Below are 27,300 nucleotides of genomic sequence, written 5' to 3'. Positions count from 1 at the left end.
TACTGGAGTGGGTATGACCAACCTAGACATTATTAAAAAGCAGAGACATTACTTTGCCAACAAAGGTTCATGTAGTCAAAGCTTTGGTATTTCTAGTAGTCATGTATGGATGTGAGAGTTGGACTATAAAGAAAGCTGAGCGCCAAAGAAGTGATGCTTTTGAACTGTGGTGTTGGAGAAGACTCTTGAGAGTCCCTTGGACTCTCCAACCAGTCCATAGTAAAGGAAATCATTCCTGAATATTCATTGAAAGGACTGATAGAACAGCTGAAACTCCAATCCTTTGGCCACCTGAGGCGAAGAACTGACTATTTGAAAAGACCCTGATGCTGGGAAAGATTGAAGGTGGGAGAAGGGGACGACAGAGGATGAGATGGTTGGGTGGCTTCACGGATTCAATGAACATGAGTTTGAGTAAGCTCTGGGAATTGGTGATGGACAGGGAGGCGTGGTGTGCTGCAGTTCATGGGGTCGAAAATAGTTGGACACAACTGAGCAATTGAACCGAACTGAACTGAACTGTGGAAATAAAAGGTAATATAGAAAGGAGGATATTCAAGGAGGTTTCCATAAAGTCCCATACATCACAGACAAAGAACCACCAAAAACACTGTAGAATTCTCATTAGTTCCTGTAATTCTCCTTTCTGAGATAGCATACCTTAAATGCTAACTCCATGTTATAAGATCCAGTTACTCTGAAATTTAAAGAGGAAACAGATGATGTATAAATGTGTGAATAAACCTTCCAAGCCAAAAAAAAAAATGTTTAAAGAAAAAAATCCTAGAGAGGTTTACTTTGCCCTTTATAATTATTGGATGAAATGATGTGGCTGATGCCTTCGTGTCTTCACAAGGTGTGCGGGTTGCAATGTTTTGTGTGGTGCAGGGTGGAAAGATGTACTGATGGGAAGTGATGTGCTCAGCCAGGGGAGAGATAGATGCCCTCATTCATAGGATTTACTGACATATGCGGAATAAATCCACCCACCATGGCATTGGAAAGCCATTGATGTGACATTGCTGAACTCAGAATTTGAGAGAGCTATTCATGGCACACTGTTATAGTTTTTCAATCATATGAATCTAGCAACAGAAATAACCTGAAGAGAAGGGATAATAGTAAATGGTGGTAAAATAATGAGGAAGCGATGAGCTTTGAGTGTTTCTTGCCTTTGTTTTTAATATGATTTATAAAGTTGTGAACATATATTTTTTAATAATAGCTGTGTTTAACAGCTGGTTCAGAACTTTACATTTGGCTCCTGTGGACTCAAGCTAAGCACCTCTGTGGGAGATGAGTGTGTCCCTTGTATCTATGCTTCCCCAGATGTGAGGTATTTGCAGTTCTTATTGGCCCTGTTATTTCAGAGCTGAAGGCTCAATCTTCCTCCCATTTTTTTCTTATAGGATGGATCTTACAGAGACAGGACAGACTTTGTCTCTAATACAAACATGTGGTACTATTGAATCTTAGTTGCAGGCAAAACTTAATGTCTCCAGGTAGGGCAAAGGTGGCAAGGTGGACTCTCAAATGCACTCGTCTAAAAGGGTGTTATTACCTCCAGCATCAGAGATTTCAGTTGAGAGGGCAAGAAGGAAGCCAGAACTATTACTACTATAGTCAGGTGTTGGGACCATTATGGGATGATCTGTGTAGGGACAGAGCAATGGCATTTTCTCAGAGTGATGTGGACCCAGCTGCTCAAATAAATTAATGTTCCAATTCAAATGACTCATTTTTTAGGAACATTAAGTTCACAGCCAATTTGTCAATAAAAGAAAACTACCACCTCATTTTTTTTAACTCAAAGAGTAATGCTTAAATTTTATGAGTTATAAATGCCACTTTTCAAAGGATGAATTGAAACACATAAAGGTGGTGCTGCAGCCTCATTGGCACCATGTTCAGCTTGGCCGCCATATTTTCCAGGAGTGTCAGGGTACCTCCAACTATCACCTGAGGCTTACAGAAACTTTAGTTTTCCTAGGGAAGACATGGTATCTACTTACAAATATTTGAAAAGCTATCATGTAAAGGAAGAGATTAGAATTTGTTTTACAAATCATCATAGTAGTAGAAATAAGGGCTCTGAATATAGAGGCTTGAGTTTCAGTTTTAGTTTCATCATTTACTGGTTGTATGACCTTGGACAAATGTTATAAACTCTCTAAATCTCAGCTCCATTGTCTGTAATAGAGAGTACATTGGTTTCCCATTACTGTAACAGATTTTCATGAATTCCGTGGCTCTGTTGTTGTTGTTCAGTCACTCAGTCATGTCCAGCTCTTTGCAACCCCGTGGATGGCAGCATGCCAGGCTTCCCTGTCCTTCACTGTCTCCCAGAGTTTGCTCAAACTCATGCCCATTGAGTTGGTGACGCTAACCAACCATTTTATCCTCTGTTGCTCCATTCTCCTCCTGCTCTCAATTTTTCCCAGCACTGGGGTCTTTTCCAGTGAGTTGGCTCTTTGCATCAGGTGGCCAAAGTACTGGAGCTTCAAATGCAGCATCAGTGCTTCCAATGAAAATTTAGGGTTGATTTCCTTTAGGACTGAGAGTCCAAGGGACTCTCAAGAGTCTCCTCCAACACCGCAGTTCAAAAACATCAATTCTTTGGCACTCAGCCTTCATGGTCTATCTCTCGCATCCGTACATGACTACTGGAAAACTGACTTAAAACAACCTAAATTTATTATCTTACAGTTCTTGAAGTCAGACTCCACAGAATGGGCTTCATTGTGCTAAAATCAAAATGTCAGCATGGCTGCATTCCTTCTGAAAGCTCTGGGAAATAATCCATTTCTTTTCTCAACTTCTGGAGCTCACCTGTATTCCTTGGCTCATGGCCCTTCTCTTTCATCTTCAAAATCAGAAATAATAGGCCAACTTCTCACACTGCTGTCTCTGGTTCTCTTTCTCTTCCCTCCATCTTCAATTTATAAGAACTCTTGTAGTTGGGCCCACCCAAAGAATCCAAGACAGTCTCTCCATCTCAGGGTTAGCTGATTAGCAGCTTAATTCCATTGGCAACTTTGATTCCCCTTTGCCATGAAAATTAAATTGAAATAATGTGTTCAGCCACATCTGACTCTTTGCAGCCTCAAGGATGGTAGCCCACCAGGCTCCTCTGTCCATGGAATTTTCCAGGCAAGAATACTGGAATGCATTGCCATTTCTTCCTCTCTGGATCTTCCCAACCCAGGGATTGAACTCCCGTCTCTTGCATCTCCTGCGTTGGCAGGTGGGTTCTTTACCACTAGTGCCACCTGGGAAGCCCTGCCTTTGCCATGTAACCTAACATACTCATATTCACAGGTTTCAGGGATTAGAAAGTGGATATTTCAATATCCATTATTCTTTCTACTAAATGAGGATTAAAATATCATGAGTGTGGATCTAAGATTGCACACAAGTGAGAAATCATACACGTTTTGAAGCAAATCCAGACTGGAATCGAGTTCAAAACAAATCCAGACTTAGGTAAGGAGACACTCTATTTAAACAAAAAATATTGCCAATGGTGAGTGGGGTGGGGGAGAGATGGTTATAATGGGAGAAGTGGACCATTGCAAGAGGGGTTCCATCCATCAGATTTGCAAGCATCACAAATGCCAGGCAGCAAAGGACTTTTCTTTTTACAGAGGAATAAACCAGGCTAGAAAGAACTGGGTGTGGGGAAGTGGGCTGAGCTGGTGATGGTGTGACTAGACAGTTGATCGGAGAATGTTCTGTCCTGAGCTCAGCCTGTTCTCAGGGCAGCCGCTCTGTAGGGGTTGTTTGCTGGCTCAGCAACTTGAGTCAGTTATTTATTTCTCTAAATTCATTTCCTCATTGTGAAGTTGTGCAAATGCAAAGCTTGTCAGCAGGCGTTCTTGAACCCAATTGGTCTCAAAATTCTGTGCTCTTCCAGAGAAAAGACCAATGACTACTCATGAAAACTCAGTCTTTTCAAAGTCCTCTTTAAAGTTGAATTCCATTAAAAAGCTACAAACTTATTTTCTGAAATATCATTATCTACTTAATGAGCTGTAACCACCCTCAGAGAGTTATATGAAATGGCTTTCAAATTTTTGCTTCACTATTTTTCATAACACCAGAGCATAGTATGAATGCATTGATTTAGAAGCTCTGTTAATGGGGCCCAGTTAAACTGTACTTTATTAATATTTCTCCAGGTGATTCTGGTGGTGGTTTAGTTGCTAAGTTGTTTCCGATTCTTTTGCGACCCCATGAACTGATCTCATCAAGTTCCAGGGTCCATGGGATTTCCCAGGCAAGAATACTGGAGTAGGTTGCCATTTCCTTCTCCAGGGGATCTTCCTGACCCAGGGATCGTACCCGTGTCTCTTGCTTGACAGGTGGATTCTTTACCTCTGAGCCACCACTCCAAAGTTTGAGAACTGCTGGCCGGTTGACACTAGCTTTGAAGCCGGATTGTCAGGGTTTGAATCCTAGTTCTGCTGTTAATTGGTTGTGTTATTAAGGCTTGATTTCTCATCTCACAGGGTTTTTGGGGAGGACTGACTCAATTAAAATGTGTGAGAAAACAATGAATGATGCCCAGCACTTTGTTGAAATCCATCTTTTTCTATTATATAATTATTCCATGCTCATGCTCAGTCATGTTCAACTATTTGTGACACGGTGGACTGTAGCCCGCCAGACTCTTCTGTCCATGGGATTTTCCAGGCAAGAATACTGGAATGGGTTGCCATTTCCTCTTCAAGGGACCTTCCTGACCCAGGGAATGAACTTGCATCTCCTGCATTGTAGGTAGATTCTTTACCTGTTGAGCCATATTACATTATTATTATTACTATTATAATAACATCTGAAGTCAATCTCATATTCATTCACTTGGTGCCTTGGAGAACCTGTTCTGGAAACTATGAAGTCTCAGGGGGAAGACAGAACAAATTATTTCAACATAATATGTCATTGTGCATGAAAAATGGAAAATGTTTCTGTGGGTACAGAAGTAACCCTGAGTTGGAGCTGAGTTTCAGGAGACAAGTTTGGGAACTGGTCAACAGCCATCTCGGGGTCAAGAGAAGGTCACTGCCAGATTTTGAGACTTCTGGTACAGTGAAAAAAATTTTAAGTTTTAAAAAATGTCTAAAGAGAGTTAAATCACAACATAATGAAAGGATTTCTTTAAAAATATTTCTTTATAAAACACTCTAGGCAGATTGATCTAATAACAGGCCTGAATTGAAAGTTATCTGAAGCTTGTCTTCATCTCTCATTCCTGTCTGCATCTCTGTGACTACATTTAACTTTACGTGTAGATAAGTCAGACTTCCCCAGTGGCCCAGAGGTAAAGAATCCGCCTGCAACGCAGGAGACATAAGAGATGCAAGTTTTATCCCTGGGTTAGGAAGATACCATGGAGGAGGGCATGGCAACCCACTCTACTATTCTTGCCTGGAGAATCCCATGGACAGAGGAGCTTGGTGAGCTATAGTCCATAGGGTAGCAAAGAGTCAGATATGACTGAAGCGACTTACACACACACATATAAACACACACACACACACACACACAGACACAGGCTCATAGATAAACCAAAGGACTATGTTTGCTGCACTTTGTGAGGGTGAAGCCTGAGCTAATGACCTTTCTGTCCCCTGTGCTGGGTCCTGGGTTTCAGAGAAGAGGTAAGAACTATTTCAGGGAGGAGAAAAAGGAATATATCAGAACAAAAATGTATAGAACAGCAGCATGCACCGCAGAAACCACAAGGGTTTGAATGACGAAATGTAAATTGCAGGGAGAAGAGGGGCTACAGCTGCAGCTGGGGAAGAAGACATGGGCCGGGTCATCAAAGACTTTCCATGGCCACCAAAGAGCCTGGACTGCACCTTGTGGATGATTGAGAGTCACTGGTCAGTTTCAGGAGAACCGTGGTCAGTTTTAGGCTTCCCTGGTGGCTCAGCTGGTAAAGAATCTGCCTGCAATACGGGATACCTGGGTCCGATCCCTGGGTGGGAAGATCCCCTGGAGAAGGGAATGGCTACCCAGTCCAGTATTCTGGCCTGGAGAATTCCATGGACTAGACCACGGGGTCACAAAGAGTCGGACATGACTAAGCGACTTTCACATCACATCACACGGTCAGTTTCATATTTTAGATCAGTCACTCAGGTGGCAGTGTAGAAGGGGGACTGGAGTGCCAGACAGAGGCACAGGGACAGCACAGGGGAATTCTGCATTTGCTGGTGATGAGATATGAAGCCAGGCAGACAGTGATCAAGAGAAGGGCTAGCTATCTTCTATCTAGAAGGTTAATAGAAACAGCAACACACAGAGAAACTGCTGATGACTTCCTGTTCTGGAGGTGTGGATGGAGAAGACATATGGTCCTTGAAGCTTAATAAAGTCACACAGATTTTAAGTGGGTCTCAATGTACTGCTCTACCCCCAAACCCTTGGCATGTTGTCCCACCAAGTGTGTGCATGGCCTTGAGTGCTGAGGCCCTGGGAAATTTCAGTGGAGCCAGGAAGACTGTCCACTTCTTGGGCATTGGTTCCTTTGTTGAGCTCTGCTCATACTCTTTTGAGTATGCCTTCCGTTTCCTGCCGGACTTCTGTCTGGTGGACTGATGCTCTCTTCACCCAAGTGAAGGTGATGAGTGAGCGTTCAGTCTCACCGTCCTTGCTCATGGCTAGGGCTTGGGGGACGGAGTAGAAGTGGCACCTCTGAGGTCTTCACTTCCCTGTCCTTCATTCCTTCTCACTCTTCACATGCTTGCTTTCTCAGTCTTGCTTATTCTAAATAGTATCATAGGTGGTTCAGTGGTTAAGAATCCACCTTCCAATGCAGGGGATGTGGGTTCAGTCTTGGATTGGGGAACTAAGATCCTACATGCCATGGGGGAACTAAGCCTCCATGAAGCAACTAGAGAAGCCCAGCACAGACAAAAACTAAATAAATAATAAAATAAATAAATAAACAAACAGTGTCATAGAGGCCTGTTTCTGTTCTCCTTTCTCTGCTGGTTCAGCAGTCATCTGGGGCTGAACTTTGTAGCCTCTGGTAGCTAGAATCTTTGAGAGTTTGCAGCTGCCTTTTAGGGCATCTTCCCTTTTCTCCCACCTTATTTGGGGATTCCTCCCTGTGGTGACTTCCTGTTCTTGGTGTCTCCCATTCTGTGTTGATCTGCCATTTCTACATGGGACAAGCCAGTATCTCTTTGCCCTAAGAATTTACTGCCACCCTGAGAATTGCTTACTAGCTTTTCCTGGGCCCCAGAGGGAACAGATAGGATGGCATTTAGAGTCCATGATGGTGCTATCACGTTCAGTCTACGAAGCTGGGAGGGACATAAACATCAAGGCTAATGGACTCATGGTCCTTTAAGCAAGAGTCAGCAGGGTCAGGCTGGAGGAACGTGACGTGCAGCACATAAATGAGTCTTTGAAGCTGAAGTTAGAGCTGGAGGCTCAACACTGAATTTGAGCTGGGGAGCTTAATCAGCCTTTTCTCTAATCTGTGGTGTAGGAGGAAGTGGTTATGAACACAGGCTTCAGAATTACTCTGTCCCTGCCAGTGTCAGGCTCTGGCATTTGCCAGCCCTGTGACCTAGGTCCAGATATTTACTCTGAGTATCTCACTCTCTGCGTGCCTCAGCTTCTATATCTGCAGAATGGGAATAATTGTAGTCCCTGCCTTATTTACTTTTTCAAGAATTAAATGAGATACCACAGATAAGGCTGTCCAGAGTGCTACCTGGGACACAATAGTAATAGTTGCTAACATTTATTAAGTGCTTTTTATGTGCTAGGGGTCAAACCATTACACATTACTATTCTTCTTTGTTACACAGGGTTTGACAAAATTTCTTCTCAGAGAATTAGATTTGACTAATAAGAAGTTCTCTTGGCAAAACTCTATTAGCTTTTGCCCTGCTTCATTTCGCACTGGTCATAGCAAACACCCTCTTCCAAGAACACAAGAGAAGACTCTACACATGGACATCACCATTTGGTCAACACTGAAATCAGATTGATTATATTCTTTGCAGCTGAAGATGGAGAAGCTCTATACAGTTAGCAAAAACAAGACCAGGAGCTGACTGTGGCTCAGATCATGAACTCCTTATTGCCAAATTCAGACTTAAATTGAAGAAAGTAGGGCAAACCACTGGACCATTCAGATATGACCTAAATCAAATCCCTTATGATTATACAGTGGAAGTAAGAAATAGATTTAAGGGACTAGATCTGATAGAGTGCCTGATGAACTCTGGACAGAGGTTCGTGACATTGTACAGGAGACAGGGACCAAGACCATCCCCATGGAAAAGAAATGCAAAAGAGCGAAATGGCTGTCTGAGGAGGCCTTACAAATAGCTGTGAAAAGAAGAGAAGTGAAAAGCAAAGGAGAAAAGGAAAGATATAAGCATCTGAATGCAGAGTTCCAAAGAATAGCTAGGAGAGATAAGAAAGCCTTCCTCAGTAATCAATGCAAAGAAATAGAGGAAAACAACAGAATAGGAAAAAAAAGAGATCTTTTCAAGAAAATTAGAGATATCAAGGGAACATTTCATGCAAAGGTGGGCTCGATAAAGGACAGAAATGATATGGACCTAACAGAAGCAGAAGCTATTAAGAAGAAGTGGCAAGAATACACAAAAGAACTGTACAAAAAAGATCTTCATGACAAAGATAATCACGATGGCGTGATCACTCACCTGGAACTAGACATCTAGGAATGTGAAGTCAAGTGGGCCTTAGAGAGCATCACTATGAACAAAGCTAGTGGAGGTGATGGAATTCCAGTTGAGCTCTTTCAAATCCTGAAAGATGATGCTGTGAAAGTGCTGCACTCAATATGCCAGCAAATTTGGAAAACTCAGCAGTGGCCACAGGACTGGAAAAGGTCAGTCTTCATTCCAATCCCAAAGAAAGGCACTGCCAAAGAATGCTCAAACTACCGCACAATTGCACTCATCTCACACGCTAGTAAAGTCATGCTCAAAATTCTCCAAGCCAGGATTCAGCAATATGTGAACTGTGAACTCCTAGATGTTCAAGCAGGTTTTAGAAAAGGCAGAGGAACCAGAGATCAAATTGCCAACATCCGCTGGATCATGGAGAAAGCAAGAGAGTTCCAGAAAAACATCTATTTCTGCTTCATTGACTCTGCCAAAGCCTTTGACTGTGTGGATCACAATAAACTGTGGAAAATTCTTCAAGAGATGGGAATCCCAGACCACCTGACCTGCCTCTTGAGAAACCTGTATGCAGGTCAGGAAGCAACAGTCAGAACTGTACATGGCACAACAGACTGGTTCCAAATAGGAAAAGGAGTACGTCAAGGCTGTATATTGTCACCTTGCTTATTTAACTTATATGCAGAGTACATCATGAGGAATGCTGGGCTGGAAGAAGCACAAGCTGGAATCAAGATTGCTGGGAGAAATATCAATAACCTCAGATATGCAGATGACACTACCCTTATGAAAGTGAAGAGGAACTCAAAAGCCTCTTGATGAAAGTGAAAGAGGAGAGTGAAAAGGTTGGCATGAAGCTCAACATTCAGAAAACAAAGATCATGGCATCTGGTCCCATCACTTCATGGGAAATAGATGGAAAAACAGTGGAAACAGTGTCAGACTTTATTTTTTTGGGCTCCAAAATCACTGCGGATGCTGACTGCAGCCATGAAATTAAAAGACACTTACTCCTTGGAAGGAAAGTTATGACCAACCTTGATAGTATATTAAAAAGCAGAGACATTACTTTGCCAACCAAGGTCCATCTAGTCAAGGCTATGGTTTTTCCCTTGGTCATGTATGGATGTGAGAGTTGGACTGTGAAGAAAGCTGATCGCCGAAGAATTGATGCTTTTGAACTGTGGTGCTGGAGAAGACTCTTGAGAGTCCCTTGGACTGCAAGGAGGTCCAACCAGTCCATTCTAAAGGAGATCAATCCTGGGTGTTCTTTGGAAGGACTGATGCTAAAGCTGAAACTCCAATACTTTGGCCACCTCATGCGACGAGTTGACTCACTGGAAAAGACTCTGATGCTGGGAAAGGTTGGGGGCGGGAGGAGAAGGGGACGACGGAGAATGAGATGGCTGGATGGCATCACCGACTCTGTGGACATGAGTCTGAGTGAACTCCGGGAGTTGGTGGTGGACAGGGAGGCCTGGCGTGCTGTGATTCATGGGGTCGCGGAGAGTCGGACATGACTGAGCGACTGAACTGAACTGAACTGAACTGATAGTTAGTGCATCATATGCATTAGCTGTTGGTCCTATTCTTCTGCTAAATTAGGGCAATATCTTGGTCTCTCTGTGCTTCTGCTTTCTAATCTATAAAGTGGATCAATCATTGACTGATAGTATATGATGGCGAAGGCACTCAGTAAGTTAATAGCCTGGAGTCAAACTTTAAGTAACATCCTGAAGATTAAATATGCAGTCCCTGGGACTTCCCTGATGGTTCAGTGATTAAGAATTCACCTTCTAACTCAGGAAATGTGGGTTCCATCCCTGGTCCGACTCATTGGAAAAGACCCTGGCTGGAAAAGACTACAGGCAGGAGGAGAAGGGGATGACAGAGGATGAGAGGGTTGGATGGCATCACCGACTCAATGGATATGAGTTTGAGCCAACTCTGGGAGGTGGTGAAGGATAGGGAAACCTGGGATGCTGCAGTCAATGGGACTGCAATAGAATCGGACACGACTGAGCCACTGAACAACAGGGAACTAAGATCCCCCATGCCCTGGAGCAACTAAGCCCAGCACACCACAACAAAGACCTAGCACAGCAAAAGAAAAACAAAAACAAAAGTGAAACAAATGAAGTCCCATCTATTGCACTTTAAACAGAACTTAGAATGTCTTCCTCTTAAATGAGAAAATCCTGTTACTGCAAGGGGTCTCAGGCTCTCAATGGCACCTTCATAGCTCTCACCTTTCACTTTAATTTTGCCTTCTTTCTCCCAGTTTTCCACCAGCGTGGGCTCATTCATGTTACTTCTCTTCTATCCTGGTTCATCTTTGTTTATTGCTGATGTGGTATTCTTCGTAGGTAGACAGTTGTTGACCCCTCCCACCCCACAACCCCCACTCCCTGCCCTGTCATGAATGGGGAAGGAGTACCTACTTGGGTGAAGACTGGATCAGGGGTCATTGGAAAGTTCTTTAGGAATGAAATATGGCTTGAATCTTCAATTTATGACTCCTGCAAATGGTATTTTCTGATGGAGGTTAGATTTAGGAATGTTCTCAAGCTTCTGAACTTTTCCTTTTTAAATGCCCTTTGTTTCTATAGGTGTCTTGTCAGTTTTTTGTTTTTACTTTTGTTGTTGTTGTTTTTTTTTTACCTTAGCTCCTTGGCGAACCCTAAGACACAGAAACTTCTTGGCCACCAACAGCTAGCAGCAGGGTCACAGAGACAGGAAACATATTTCATTGTTAGTTCTTTCTTAAAGACTGAAATAGATGCCAAGTTTCTTCCTGGGGTCAAGAGCTCCAAGAGCAAAATAATTTAATATTAAGATACTCTACACAAAAGTTCTTGTATCATTACAATAAACCCCAGGATAAAAAGGGCAAGCCTTATTTAGATCAACAGTTCTCTAAAATAATGATACAATATTCTTTGGGAGATGCTGGGTTGGGGAGATATTTTAGTTAAGCCTGGCCTTTGGCAAGTGTTAACTCCTACACAGAACCATCCCTGCATGGTTTCTCTATTTCTCAAGCTTGAATTTTACCAGTTAATTTTTATCCTTGTATTATGAATGCTCCTTTTAGTGGCAACATCAAAAGCTTTGCCAGTTCTTTCCAAATCTAGTGGTAGAAATTTTTTGGGTTTTACGTGGTTTGATTTAATCAGCTTTAATAAAAAATGTTTTATAATAGTATTATGTCTTTAAAAAATCATGTTTTTCTTCTTTTCTGTTTAATAGTACTTCAGCTTTAAGATGGTGATGACTTTTGCTAAGGAATGACTCTAAAATATAGTCTGAGATTTGTTTGGCAAATGAGTGTCTCCAAACATACAGAATTAAAGGAATAATCACATAAAATGTTGAAAGTTCCACTCAGGGTTCTGTCTCAGTGTGCAAGATGGCAATTACGTGCCCCGGATCTGAGAATCATTCTTCTTCATTTTTTCTGTATTTACATGTAGGCAGGTCCACCCCTACACGTGAGAGGAAGACAGGGTTTGGTTCTGCTGCTGCTGCTGCTGCTAAGTCACTTCAGTCGTGTCCGACTCTGTGTGACCCCATAGACGGAAGCCCACCAGGCTGCCCCGTCCCTGGGATTCTCCAGGCAAGGTTTGGTTCTAGCATTGTCCTATTTTGCTCTGTCATCTTAAACTTCATCTTGGTTTCCATCATTGTCCATCCTAAAGTGGCCCTTTCAGTTCTAACACTTCATGATTGTGGAGGATACTCCAGCAGAAGTACTAAGTGATCATTTCATATGGTCATATTCCCTTTTCCTTTAGAAGTAAATTCCATCAAACAAACAGTTACTTTTGGAAAAACAAGGTCAAGCTTCAGAGGTCAAATTATTTCTGCTAACTCAATTTGAATCCAGAAATTGTTTCAAAACAAAGGATGGATTTGATTTAATGGTTTTACATGTAAATCTGTTACGGTAGTTTTTTTAAAAAAAATGAAGATTTCTGTAAGTAAGTTGTAGAAAAATGAAACATTGGAGTTGTGAAGGACAGTGAGTTTTTTCAACTGAAATATGAAAAAGTAAAAAAAAGGCAAAATAATGATTCTGGAAATAGACACAGCAGTTCTTAACCAAATGTCACACCACCCGCTTATGTGTGAAGTGCCTCTGAAGGGCTCAGGGGATCCAGCTGGGGCAGCGCCTCTGAGAATACACAGACTCTGCTGGTGATAGATGACATTTTGGTCACCAACGAATTAGAGAACCGAAACCAAGAATTTAGCTGGAGACAGTCAACCAGAGAGTCTATTATATGTTCATGATACCCTAGGTAACCAACTAGGCATTCACAGGAGCAAAGGTTAAAACAACCAAGTTCTTCATGATAATAGCTTGCAAGATTTTTCTCATTTAGAAGCAGTCACTTCTGAACTTTCTCCTGAGCAGTCAGATGACAGAAATTGATAAATGAGATACAGGGAAATAGAAGACAGAACACTTTCCTTCAACAAATAGAGGTTTTATTCACTAGTAGGAAGGTGTGTATGACACTATATAGATTGCTTTTGACCACAGTTACAGTATGAAAATATACTAAGCAAATATATAAATTAAATACAAAGACTATGGAAGTGCTTTCTTTAAATAGAGTTGGTTAGAAAACACAACGGTGTGGAGAGGTACTATCATAAGAAAAAAACAGAAACATCGACTGCCCTTTTAAATAACCAGATTTGCAGAGAAAGAATACATAATATAAAAAACATAAAAAGTGCTCTATTAAAGAACATAACACATTCAGTTGCTAGATGTATTTGCCTTATTTATTTAAGCTGCACACAAATCAAGGAACAGCCAGATGAGCCTCCATGAACACTAGCGTTATTAGATACTGACTACCTAATACCCAAACTATTGGGCCAGGAGCAATTTCCACTCAAAAGGTATATGTTGAATGTCTATGAGTTGTGTACTAATTTGTATTAGGTGGGAGTATAAAAGAGATCAAAGACTTGGTTCTTATCCTGCAGAATCTATAAGCCTGATGGGTCCTACTTAGGAAACTAGAGATTAAGGACTCTTCGTGTAAGAACTTTGGTGCACCTGGTTGTTAGGATGGTTGAAATTAGGAGATTTCACGAAGGCCGCTGTAGACTGTCACTTCAGCTTGCAGGGGAAAGCCACCCAACTCTATGACACACTCCAAAAGCCACAACTGCATATGCTCCTTTCTGTGGGGAGGGTTACTTGCTCACTCATAAGATGTTATGAAAACACAACATCTCCAACATAACAGAAAGCTTACTCTTAGGATGAAGATAGTTTTTCTTAGAAGAAATTACTTACTGCAGAAAACAGCCATAACTAACCTTTCTTGTGAATATTCTAGAAGAAACATACTACTTTTGTCTGACATTATTCACCCTTTTCAACAGCTTATTTTGATATCTTAGATAAGATCATGTACATTGGCATATAGGTTACAAAAATCATTTTTGGTAGGTCTGTTAATAGAGCTTTTTATTTCCATTACATAAGCCTTTATTTTAGGAGCATTCACTAACCATTTTCTTATGTCATGAATGCATCCATATAGACAATCTTTAAAAAAAATAAAATGCCTTATTTTTGTGGCATATATTTATTCCTAGGGAGCCTCCCTACAAGTCAAGAGTAGTCTTTTAGTCAAAAATATTTCCATTGCTAGAAACATTTTTAGAACAGAACAGATTTTTGCTATTATCATGGCTGCATTAAATGTTACCCTGCTTTTTAACTAAAATGGCCAAACATTTTCAAAGGCACCATCCACTAAAAGAATCTAAGGTAGTGTGTCCAGAGTTCCAAACTCAGTTTCGTCAAACATCTGGTCAATTCACAAAACTAAATGAATCAATTCAATTGCTTAATCAGCTACATCATCTGGCCAACAGAGTCAAAGTTAACCCTTCAGAGGATAATGCATCTTAACAGAAGCATATGACATCCCCAAGAAACAGTCTGGACACAGAAGGAATGCTGTTTCTTCTTTCTGATGATGTCTGGTTAGATCCCCTCTTTTCAAATATTTTTCCTTCTTTGTATTATTTCACTCATTTTCTGCAATCATGGTTTATAAATTTTCCCTTGAGTGAAATACTCTTTGAATATTTGATATGATTTGAAATCTCAGGTTAAAAATACTCTGAACCTTAACAGAACATTTGGGCTGATAACAGCCTTTTCCACTCTGTCTCTTTGGAATGAGGTACCATTGAAGCCTTGCTCACAGCCACTTCCAGGAGGATCAGCCATTCCTTTTTGCCAGTCTGTCATGAGTCATCAATTACTTCCATTTCCTCAATGAAATGGAACGTGGAAAGTCCTTGAACTGCTATATCAAACAAGCAGCTTATTACCCATTTTTTTTCCCCGTCAGGTCAGATTTGGTCTGGCTCATGTGTGTGAACTAAAACTCTACAGCACCCCAGCGTTGGTGCTTAGATTCTGCTACTTGCTGTTATTCAGATCTGGCAGGTTTATGACTTTAGGATTCCAATCGTAGAGACCCAGAAGCCAAAGTGAATGAGAATTTAGTGCATAGTCAACAATTTTCTTTCAAGAGATAAGGAGCGTATTTAAATACAAGAACCTGAATCCTGAGACACTAGAAGAATCAGAGTGTGAAGTATAAGATGTGAAGTCTATTTTTGTATTGCTGGACATCTGCTTAGTGCTTTCATATTATTTTCAAATGTCATTTTGGGCTTTCTTCCAAGAGATAATAAAATTAAAGACCCTACCAAATAAAACTGTCCCTGATATATTGTGTGCTGTGGCCATTTAGGTGTTCAAAAGTGAAATCATTATCATCTCTTCTAAAATGCGGAGCCAGAAAAGACTATTACATACCAATGGGTATGAGGAGATAAGATGAACAGAAAATAAAATCACCTTCTACTGGGAAAGCAAACATATGCAAAAGGGAGAAAGGGAAGTGTAGTGAAAAAGAGGGGCTCAGAAGTGTTAAGTGCTGCTGAATTTCTTAGGACAAGTGCAGACCCAGACAGGGAGAGAAGCCTTAGAAAAATCTGACTCAAGAGCTGAAAAATTGGCTGCTATCCAGGGAAGACAGAATAGTATGATATTGATTTAATGAGTAGAGATTAAAGGAGTTAATTATAAAGGATTTGGATAAATAATTATTAAGATGCAAGGCAGGAACCTTCCAAGATTTGATAGCTCAAAAGCACTTTGAAGGCTTTGATGATTAAAGTGTACCGCACAGGTGCACAGCCAGGACGCCCAGCGCGACAGGAAGTGGAGTGTTTACCAAGACACAACACATGATGGGATTAAATTAATTGAGCTGAATGTCAAGGAAACCTGTTTTTCCTCCTCTTAAATTTAATAAATAGATCAACTAGATTATGTATTTAGTCTTTGATGGTGGTGGGAGGGAAGACAGTGAAATATTTGTTGCTAAGGAGATTTAAAATTAGACAGGTGGAGGGTAGAAATAAATTTGTCCTGCATTAGACTAAAAGAACATACAGTTTTCCCTTGTCATGTCCATTTCCATAACTCTGATTCCACCCCAGATATGCCAGCGTATGTACTGTGACAGCCGTGTAGGTTTGTTATGGTTTTAATTCTTGATTTGTGCAATTGGTTGCTTTCTTTCTTTTTTTCGTCTAGAGCTTTGCTAGAGGAGCAGCATCAGCACTTGCCAGTTTGTGGCCCAAGGGAGGCTGCCGCTGCCCTGCTTCTGGGTAATGTCACTGCCTTGCTGAGGCTCTCTTTCAGGTTTAATTGAAAATAGTGACAACAATCCCACCATTATCACTGTGATGTAGTCTCTTTATTGATAGAAATGTGTAGTTGCTAGGACAGTGCCTATCAAGTTGCAGGCACTTAAACTTTTCTAAATGAGTGAGAAGCCAAAAGTGAATTTCTTTCCATGTAGTTGGAAGTGCTTCGTACCCAGTGATGTTGCCTTAAAATTCTGGTTTTTTAAAATTTATTGCTTTTTCTTATTAATACAGGGAAAGTTACTCCTAATAGACATATAATCCCATATATCTCTGATCTTTATTTTCTCCCCCGTGGTACCTTTGCCACACTTACATGTATGCTGTTCCTTTTCATTTCTAGAAGAGGCATCTGGTTTCCTGAAACAGGATCAGACCCTAACACTGTCATTTCACAAGCCATTGAGTGTGATAACACTGTGAAGATTTGGAATCCTCTTCCCATTCATTCTTATAAAGGTTTTTCCTGTTTCCACAAACTTCAAGAAGCCCTGGAAATTTTTCCAGTTTGGGTGTAGCCTTAATTTACTACAGCTATATAAGGTATATTTAATGATTTTTCCACTTACAATGGCAATTATACGCATCATAGTACTTATGGGGCTCTACAGTTTGTAGAAAAAAATATACATTTTGAAAAGAAACATACTCTTTCTGCAAATGAAGCTATGAGACTGACAGCCTGGATCTCTAAATCTTAAATTTATTACAGAGAAATTTGTAGTGAGAAAAAGGCAAACATTCCCGACTCATCTCTCAGGTAGCCATGATGATACCATACAGGTGTATTTCAAATTTTCTCCATGAAGACCCTTGGAACTGGACCTTGGAGAGGGCAATGTTCACTTTTCAACTCACTGAAATTTGTGATAGTCAAAATCGGTCAACTTGGCAGAGTATGAGTGCCTTTTATATTAAATACAACTGAAGGTGATTACTTGATATTTTGACCTCAATGATTTACTAAAAAAAGGTGTTTGGGAAATTTTATACTAGGCACCACTGAGCTTTTGTTTCAGTATTTTTTAAATTAGTGATATATGATGTTTGTGGATATTTCTCTAGAGGTATTAACATTAGGCCCTTTGATCAGTAGCATATGTCACCACAATCTTCTTTTAATGGGAAATCCAAGTATGACCAGTGCAATTTTGACTTTTCCAGGAGTGCAGCCCCCTAGCAATGAGACAAAGATAAGTGTGTGCCCATTGGCCAAAACACGCATCCCAGTGTGGGATGCATGCTCACACATGGCACACTGTGGATGCAGTGGAACAGTCTCCCATGGCTGTGGATGGAGCTTGGCATGTTGACTGTGTTTCCAGTCAGGGGAGCAGGTGGCACGCTTCTGGATGAGAGGAATTCATCACTTCTGTTTTGGTCATCCTCTCTCAGAACCCTCAGCCCGGCAGCGTGGACTTGCCTAGTAAGTTACGTGGCCCCTAAGCTGACCACGTTGGCTTGGAGTTCTGGCAGGACAAAGGGGATACTAACCACGTGAGGCACAAACTCCTACTTCAGCTTTGGTGCTGCTTAATCTCATCTCTTCAATCCTTTCTTTCGATTGTTATATTATTACATTGTTACATACATTAATTGCTTTCGGATCATCTTTGTGTCCTAGCAATGCCTTCATGCCAGCTGTACTCTCTGCTCTCTCCAGTCCTGCCCTGTATCCTGCCCAGTAGGTATCAAAACTGGTAAAAACCATGGCCTAGGGGATCACCCCTGCAACCACCTCCATACACTTTTTACCACTTGTCCTGTTATACAGGTTGAATTAGTTTAGGTAGAACAAGCCATGAACACTTTGGTGTGGAAAAATAGTATTATATAAAGCTTAATATTAAACATTATGAAAAATACATATTTACAGAAGAAACTACAAATTACAACTATGTACAATAATATCTGTTACCTTTAAATTACATAAAATCTTTAAAATTCTCCAGATTAATAAATTATACATAATATCAACAGAAATAGCTGGCACCTCTGTAGGGCATGAAGCAAGTTTTGTTTTGTTTTTTTTTAAATAAAATCACACAGTGAATAGTTTTGATCCAGGAGATCTTCGGGTGCATTCTCAATGCCTTGAATAGCCCGAATCTGAAAGGAAAGACACTGGAATTAGAGGCTGTAGCGGGGTATGTCATAGTTGTTTGTTCTATTTATGAAAATGACGAATGGCAAAGACTAGCAGAAATGACGGAAACTCAATATGGTTTAGGATGAGACCATCCCTGTGCGACCAGATCACTGCATTCAGGATTGTAGATTATCAGAACTGGAGAAGACTAGTGATTCCAGTCTAACCCTCTGGTTTTCCAGATGAGCCCACAGGCCCAGAGTGGTACAGAAATTCACTCAGGGTTACACAGCTTGTGAATGCTAGCTAGTTCCAGAGCTAGGACCCAAATCCTAACTTTCAGACGCCTGAAGCTAACCATACCATAATTAGTTTCTTTTAAGCGCATGTGAGAGTTGGACTGTGAAGAAAGCTGATTGCTGAAGAATTGATGCTTTTGAACTGTGGTGTTGGGAGATCCAACCAGTCCATTCTAAAGGAGATCAATCCTGGGTGTTCATTGGAAGGACTGATGCTAAAGCTGAAACTCCAATACTTTGGCCACCTCATGCGAAGAGTTGACTCACTGGAAAAGACTCTGATGCTGGGAGGGATTGGGGGCGGGAGGAGAAGGGGATGACAGAGAATGAGATGGCTGGATGGCATCACCGACTTGATGGACATGAGTTTGAGTGAACTCCGGGAGTTGGTGATGGACAGGGAGGCCTGGCGTGCTGTGATTCATGGGGTCGCAAAGAGTCAGACACGACTGAGCGACTGAACTGAACTGAAGATCACACTAAAAAAAAGATGCTTAAACAAGCTAAAACAAGACAAGGAAACTCCAAGATCCCTCAGAGCTTCCTCCATCCTGGGCTTCTTAAAGAATCTCACGTGCAAAACCTGTTAATTTACTCTCCTGATAAATTAGGGGGTAACTATTTACAAAACAAAAGGACTATTTGATTTACAAAGAACTCCTTTAAATAGCAGCCCTCTCATGCATGTGTACTTTACAGATTCAGTTCAGTTCAGTTCAGTCGCTCAGTCATGTCCGACTCTCCGCGACCCCATGAATCACAGCACGCCAGGCCTCCCTGTCCATCACCAACTCCCGGAGTACACTCAAACTCATGTCCACAGAGTCGGTGATCCCATCCAGCCATCTCATTCTCTGTCGTCCCCTTCTCCTCCTGCCCCCAACCTTTCCCAGCATCAGAGTCTTTTCCAGTGAGTCAACTCGTCGCATGAGGTGGCTAAAGTATTGCAGTTTCAGCTTTAGCATCAGTCCTTCCAATGAACACCCAGGATTGATCTCCTTTACAGATTATCAAGTATTTAATATACTGCCTAGGTGGGTGGGTACAGAGGGTACAGAGAACTAAATAAAACTGAAGAGCATTTTGAAATGGAGATAAAAGAGCTCCGAAATAGTATTTGTCCAAAAGAAAACAAAGAGGTCTATGGGTGGACATTGGTCCATGTGGCAAGAAACTGAAACTTACACTAACAACCACATGAATGAACAATCTTGAAGTGAACACTCCAGCCCCAGTCAAGCCTTCAAATGACTGTAGCCCTGGCCAATGTCTTGACTTATGGGAGATCCAGGACCAGACCACTCAGCTAAGCCCCTTCTAAATTCCTGATCTACAGAAACTATGACATAATAAATGCAAAGGTCAGCTGATAAGTTTTGAGGTAATCTGTTAGCGGGAAATAAATTACAGTGTAACTTCAACTTCACAATTAGCCAGTGTGATAAAATAGATTTTAATGACGGTCCTGAGTAGGAAAAAGCAGACCCTTCACATGTCAATTAATTATTGTCTGATCAAAGCAGTGCCTTACAAAGTTTATACATTTTCATCTACCGAATTTTTCATTTAAAAATTACATGTTACATGCTTGTTCTGTAACATTTAGAAAAAAACATAAAATGGAAGAAAAATGATATGTTATTTTACTGCTCAGAGAAATTTTATTTACTACTGTGATATATTTCTTCATTTCTCTCTGGCTTCCCGGGTGGCTCAGTGGTAAACAATCTGTCTACCAATGCAGGAGACACAGGAGACATGGGTTCGATCCCTGCATCGGGAAATCTTCTCGAGGAGAAAATGGCAACCCATTTCAGTATTCCTGCCTGAAAAATCCCATGGACAGAGGAGCCTGGTGGGCTGCAGTCCAAAAGGTCACAAAGAGTCGGACATGACTGAGTGACTGAGCATGCATATTTCTCTGCAGTCTTTTTTTTGCCCTTATGTGCTGTTTTAGTTTGTTTGACATTCTGCTTTTCTTACTTATTTATGAGAAAATCTATACTATTATAATATCCTTAAAAATATAATTCTTAATGACTGCATTGTGTTCTACTCAGTGATTGCACCATGGTATGCTTAGTCCTCCACTGTTGAACACTTTTGTTTTTTCACTCAGACCTTCAGACCTTTAACTATGAAAAGCTTCACACATAAAGCTTTTTCAGTACTTAGGGTGGTAGTAGAAATACTGGGTGACAAGAACATAATAAGGACTTTCATACATATGGTGAAGTTCTTCTCCAATGGGATTTTACAATTTGAACTCCCAGTTGCTATTTCAAAGCATCCTCTTTAGCAGTAAGCCTTATTCCTTAGAAATATTAAGCCAAGTCCTGAACAGAGGGCACCCCAAGTCTAGGAGGAGATACCACGTGAAACCTGTGCTCCACCGTGGGGGTTCCCTCCCCACTCAGCCTTTCTTCCTTGTTGCCACTTTTTGAGGGCCCTTCCCTCAAACCTTTGGGGAGAAGAAATGATCAGTGCGTGTTGGGAAAGCTTGAGGTTTTTAATGGCTTCCAGATAGACTGTATTTTGCTAAATAAACTTATAAAGTAGTGCAGTAAGCGCCTACCTCTGTGATACTCTGGATTCACATTTTCGTAGATTGGAAACAAAGGGTTTTCTTGTTCACTCCGTAGCTTCCTTGCTCTGAGAACATCTCTTACACACTGATGTAGGTACACGTACTGACACTATGAAAAAGCAGAAGACATGTCAGAGGAAGGAAAATTCTCAAGCATAAGAAAGTTGAGAGACACTACTATATATAAAATAGATAACTAACAGGGACCTACTGTATTAAGCATAGGGAACTCTTCCCAATACTCTGTAAAGGCCTATATGAGAAGGAATCTAAGAAACAGCAGATATGTGTATACGTGTAAGTGATTTGCTTTGCTGTACACCTGAAATTAATACCACGGTTGTAAATCAACTATACTCCAATAAAATTGTTTTTAAAAATAATTTTTAAAAAGACAAGATAATTATAAAAAAGAAAGACAGACAAGGGACTCTCACCAAACCTCAATAGTAATGGGGTTCTATGATGGTTAGCAAATTTCATGATAACCCTTCACTAATGGCTTCTAGTATTTAGGAGAGTGACTACTTTCTAGTACCACAGAGAAGAGAATGATGAAAAAGGGCAGAAAGGCAGTGTTTATTCATCTTCCTTAGGTACATGCATACTCAGAATATGTCCTATGGGCCAACAACTATGTCTGACCATAGTAGGTCCTCCACAAAGTTATCAAATACACAAAGTGAATGCCAAGCACTGTGCTATGCGTTTTATGTGAATTATCTCATTTAATTATTCTGACAACCTCATATAGTAGATATAATCATTCATATGATCAGAAACTAAGAGAAGATAAGCAAATTAGATTTCAGCAAGATTTTAAACTATGAAATTTGGTCATATATCAGATTATTTTCATAAAAAGAGTCATGGAGCAATTCAGCACATTGTCATTCCAACCTGTATGAAAGCAAGTAAAACATATTGGGTTGGCCAAAATGTTGGTTTGGGTTTCCATAAAACGTTATGAAAAAACCCAAATGAACTTTTGGTCAACCCAATGATTATGTTTGTGTGAGAAAGTGACAGATTTTGTGTTGCTCTGAAGCCTAATCAGACTCTTCTACATTGGAAAAGCAATTGGTCTCCTCTGGATGTCTGTTTGTGCCATTTGCCAGGGCACAATGATGTGGGTTGGTTGTTACTGCCCTAAATCACCATTTAGGTACAGGAGCGTGGGGCATCTTGTCTGTGGTTTAGAAACTACCTTTGAAACAGAAACAAATATGGAAAAGTCAGTGTTTTGGTGATCAAAAGGACACCATAGAGAACTTCACTGACCATAGAAGCTCAGCCATAGACAGCTAAACGTGTGCATTGGGCTCCTTTCCTTACTACTAACCAAGCTGTCTGATAAGGGAATGAAAGTGTAATGTTAGCACTCAGCTTTGGGCTCTACTCATGACACAGTACTCCTCAGATGAGGACTCTGGGCTTTTGTTCTGCCACCAACTGGTCTAGATAGGGATCTCAGTTTCTGCATCTGTAAAACAAGGAGGCAAGGGTCTCTTCTATAGCTAACTTCTTTTGAACATTAAAGATATGTATTAGATTTTGTGTTACTGTCAATTAGATGGATATTGAAAAACATTCCTAGACTCTTACATTTAAGGTGATCCATGTGGTCAATTTTAGAGTATTTTCAAGGTTTGAGACACAAAGGGAGACTATAAATCTGTCTTCATCAATGATCTTTAAAAGTGGACAGGTATTTATTTTTATGTGATGGCACTAGGCATTGTCCCTGGGTGCATGGTCATCTACTCAAGGGAACTCATCATGTAGGTCTGGTATGATCATTAGATTAGAACATTTCAGAGAAACAAACCAATCATAAGTGACGTCTGTGTTGATAACTATTCTCTGCAATTCTGCTCACAAACTCAGCTTACTTGTTATGAGTATCTTATGATCTTGAAAACTCGAGAAGGGTACTCTCCTGAAAATGGTTGTTTGTACAGGCAGTCATTTTCCTCATCTTGAAAACTACCAAATTAGAGACTGACACTTCCCTCGTTCCTCCCATACAAAGCACAAATCACATTTTCAATTCTAATGGGATATTAAATGAGTTTGGGGCCTTGGAGTTTGGTTGTGAATGAGTTCTCGTATGTTATGCCTTATTAATAAGTTCTTCAACAATGATCTACTCTGGGCTTTGAAACCAGTTAATATTCATTAATTTGCCTTGTCTTAAATATAAATTCTTTTCCCAACAGAATACCCCTTTGAAAATGATTACTCCTAAAACCTTTCAGATTGTTAATGTGCTCCCCACTTTATTCTTAATGAAAAATAGACAAAGTCTAATGTATGAATTTCACATCATAAAAGCTCATTTTTTCCCCTCTGTCCAGTGAGCTGGTGAAGCTGAGTGCACAGTTTAGCAGAGGGGCAGGTATGTGAACAAGTAAGGTGATAAACATAAGACAATTGTATACAAAGCTTCATACATGAGAAGAAGCCATCAGGTTCACTTTTGGAGGAGGAAAATATACAGCTAGAGAGAAAAGATGACATTTGTTAAGAATTTGAGCAAAGAAATAGGGCATTCCAAATGATATAAATAACACAACAGTGTACATATATTCTGGAAACTGTGAGCAGTCTAGTGTACTTAAAAGGTAGGGTGCATAAGTCATGGAAAACTCCCAGGAGAATCCCCCAAATGTGCACTGAGTCCCACAACATTCCACTGTTTCCTCCTCATGGGAAGCAGATGACATTGACAGATGGTGACTATCAGCTCTTTTTCTTTAACAAGAGCATTTGAGTGTTTCTCTCAGAATCAGGCAAGAAGCATGCCCCAAGTTAGGCTAAAAGGAGGAGGGTCACACTCACAAATCCCTTGTCTAATGTCTCTTGTTTAGAGGCCTTTGCTCTTTAATATATTGATCAAAACTTGTGAAGCTCCACACCCCTTTGTCTCCCAAATAAAACAGAATAAAGTTGATGCTGACTCTCTTTGTGGACCCAGAAAAGATATACAAGAGATGTCAGAATGTCCTTTTTCTTTGGCTGGAATCATCATCCACAGGGGCTCAGCTGTGGCTTGCACCCCTCTGCCCTCACTCTTGGGTCCAAGTGAGCGGTATTGGATCTGAGTGTCTGAGACTGTAGAAGGAGCCCACCTTCAGCAGACAGGATAATGTCTGGATATTGTTTGGGATTTTGATAGAGAAAAAAGGAAAGAGAAATTTTCTATCTTATTGAAATCTTTATTCAACATGATCAAAAGAATCATTGATTCTGGACCAGAGAGGGAAACCTTCCTTAATTTTGGCAGACCCTAAAAGAGTGGGGGTGGGTGGCATTATGACATGAAACTGGGGAAATAATTAGAAGCCAGGTTCTGAAGAACCTGAAAATCATTTTAAAGCAATGAAGAGTTTTCCACAATTTTTATGTAGGGAGCTGACACAGTGACAAAGCACTTTGTTGGTGGCAGTGGTGATAAAGAGTTGTTAGAACAGAAGCTGGGGGCAGGAGACCCACGAGTAGGCGACTGTCAAGGCTCACTGAGAGGTGATAAAGGGCCAGGCAAGGGCAGAGAGTCTAGAAGAAGGAGAAAGATGCTGGGTAGAATGGACACGGCTTAATGATTGCTCGAATGTGTCTGTGGGAACAGTCAGATCCCCAGCCTGGGCAAACAAGTGAAGGTCAAGATGAATGGCAACCCCATCACCTGAAACTAAAAGAAGAAACAGCAGAAGTGCTTACGTTGCTTGTTTTTTAAAGACATGAATAATGAATTTGGTTTTGAGTTGGAGATGCGATGACTCTAAGACTTCCTGGTGGAACTGTCCATGAAGCAGGCACTTGGGTGAATGCTGGGGAAGGAGAATGAGATCTGAGAGATCTGAGCAGGTATGTGGTTCCTGAAGCCATGGGATGAAGAATGAAGATGGGGAGAAACAAGAGTAGTGCCTTGAGTAGAGACTCTTGGGAACTTGAACACTGAAAAGTCAGGCTGAAGAATAAGAACCACAGAATCCCCAGGGAGGTTAGGAGGAGGAAGGGGAAAGAAAAGGTGAAAGAGGAGCTGTGTCCAAGGAGGCAGAGGGAGAGCTTTGGTACGTTATCTTGCCCCTGCCCTGGATGTCAGCCAGTGATATTTATAGTGGGGTAGGGTTGCCTGTTCTTTGCCAAAATGCATCTCCAGAGTTCTGGGCAGGTGTACATGGCCCAAGAAGCCTCTAAAAATAGCTATGGAGCCTGAGCCCCCTACCCCCAATACCTCTTAAGATTATTTATAATGTGATGATCTCCTCCTCCCCAAATCACAATTAAGTATGGCTTGAGTTTGTGAAAATGAAAACAAATTTGTAATGAAACATTGATGCCTTGACTTTTTAGCAACATGATTGCAGGATATTTGTTCATTTAATAGATTTTAAAAGAATATTGAGGCTAGAGCAAAGGAAACAAGTTCCTACCCTCTAGGAACTTGTAGTCTTGTACAGAAAGTTGAAGGAAAACAATTATTATATAATGTGATATAATCCTACAACACTTAATGAAAGAACAGGACTAGACAGTGGTCATCAGTGGCTGCCCAAACCATTAAGTGAAAGGCTGACTGGAAATGTTACAATGGATGGTCATTGTCAGTTTCATCAGTATAGGGAAGAATCACAAACAGGAAGTGCCTCCTGATGTGATGCAACAGGAAGTACTCAGTACCACCCATGAAGCATGTGATGGTAAAAAGGATCTGAGACTTAATTAAGCCTCTAGATCCAATGAACTGCTGACAAAAATTATGGAAAATAGAGGATTATATCACCTTACATTATGAAAAATAGAATACATTATGAAAAAGCAGTCAGCCACATTTAGAATGTAGGAAAATCTATGGAACAAATGAACTGATTTCTTTAACAAATAAATGGCACAGGAAACAAATCAGAGGGAAGGTTATTATAGATTAAAAGAATTTTAGGAGAGACTTCAACTAAATGCAATGTATGGACTTTGTATTCTAATGCAAACCAAGTGTAAAAGCAATTTTTGAGATAATTAGGGATATTTAAACACTGACTAGATATTAGATGATATTAAGGGATTATGATTAAAACTGTCAGGCATAATAATGGTATTGTGGTCATGATTTTTGAACAAGTCCTTAACTTAAAATATATATATAACTGTAAAATATATATTATTAATAATATATAGAATATATAATATTAAATATGTATGTTTTAAGATACACAGTATTTAAGGAAGAAATGATGTGATAAGTAGGATTTCCTTTAAAACAGTCCAGTAAGTCATGGGGTAGGGGAACAGTGTGTGTGGGCTATGAATGGAAAAAGAACAAAGAATACTGATGACTGCAGAAACTGGGGTTTGGGTATGGAAATTCATTATTCTATTTTCCCTACTTTCATGTATTTTTTAAAAAAGATACATATTAAAATATTTAAAATATAGTGCGATAATTGTTATAATGAAAGGAGAGTGGGGATAGAAGATCCTGGGTGTGGGCACTGCCCATAGGAGGCAATGATGACAGTGTTCTCCCAAATGTGTTACATGAGGGTCTGCAGGATATGAATATGTTCTGCACAAGAAGAGGATCTGGGGGTCAAAGTGGTTTTAGGAATAGTGGGCTCAACAAAGCTCAAGGGGACCCTTTGCTATGGGACATCTCCATTTTGTGGAGCATGGCCACCTGCACAGTTTTCATGTGTCCTATGACTCTACCAGGGCACAGAGTAGCACACAGAACTTTTTAGCTTTTTGAGCACAGGCATTTTTTTTAAAGAGAAGATTTTGCACAGTTACTTGGGAAACAGAAGGGCAAGAGAACTTGTTCCTGGTAAGGCAATGATGCAGGGGAGGGACAGGTTTGGTCTGTGTGGGGACACAGATTTGACTCTG

At 40.6% G+C, this 27,300-nt stretch overlaps 1 protein-coding gene across 4 annotated transcripts in view; it reads right to left on the bottom strand.

The window, feature by feature from the left end:
• Positions 1–17,128: 17,128 nt before the first annotated feature.
• The window catches only part of PTPRB (protein tyrosine phosphatase receptor type B), a 126,019-nt gene continuing 115,847 nt past the window's right edge, over positions 17,129–27,300 (bottom strand). For all 4 annotated transcript variants that reach the window (XM_055396780.2, XM_055396781.2, XM_055396782.2 and 1 more), the window contains 2 exons: positions 21,403–21,523; positions 17,129–18,548 (listed from right to left, as the gene is read on the bottom strand). In XM_055396780.2, coding sequence (XP_055252755.2) covers positions 18,526–18,548; positions 21,403–21,523 — 144 coding nt within the window. In that variant the 3' untranslated portion in view covers positions 17,129–18,525. The remainder of the gene's footprint in view (positions 18,549–21,402; positions 21,524–27,300) is intronic.

This window comes from Moschus berezovskii, chromosome 6 (assembly GCF_049115385.1).
Source record: "Moschus berezovskii isolate FMDL1 chromosome 6, NW_MosBer_1.0, whole genome shotgun sequence".
Lineage (NCBI taxonomy): Eukaryota > Metazoa > Chordata > Mammalia > Artiodactyla > Moschidae > Moschus > Moschus berezovskii.
The sequence above is the reverse complement of the archived record's forward strand: the minus strand, read 5'-3'. Positions and strand labels throughout refer to the sequence as shown.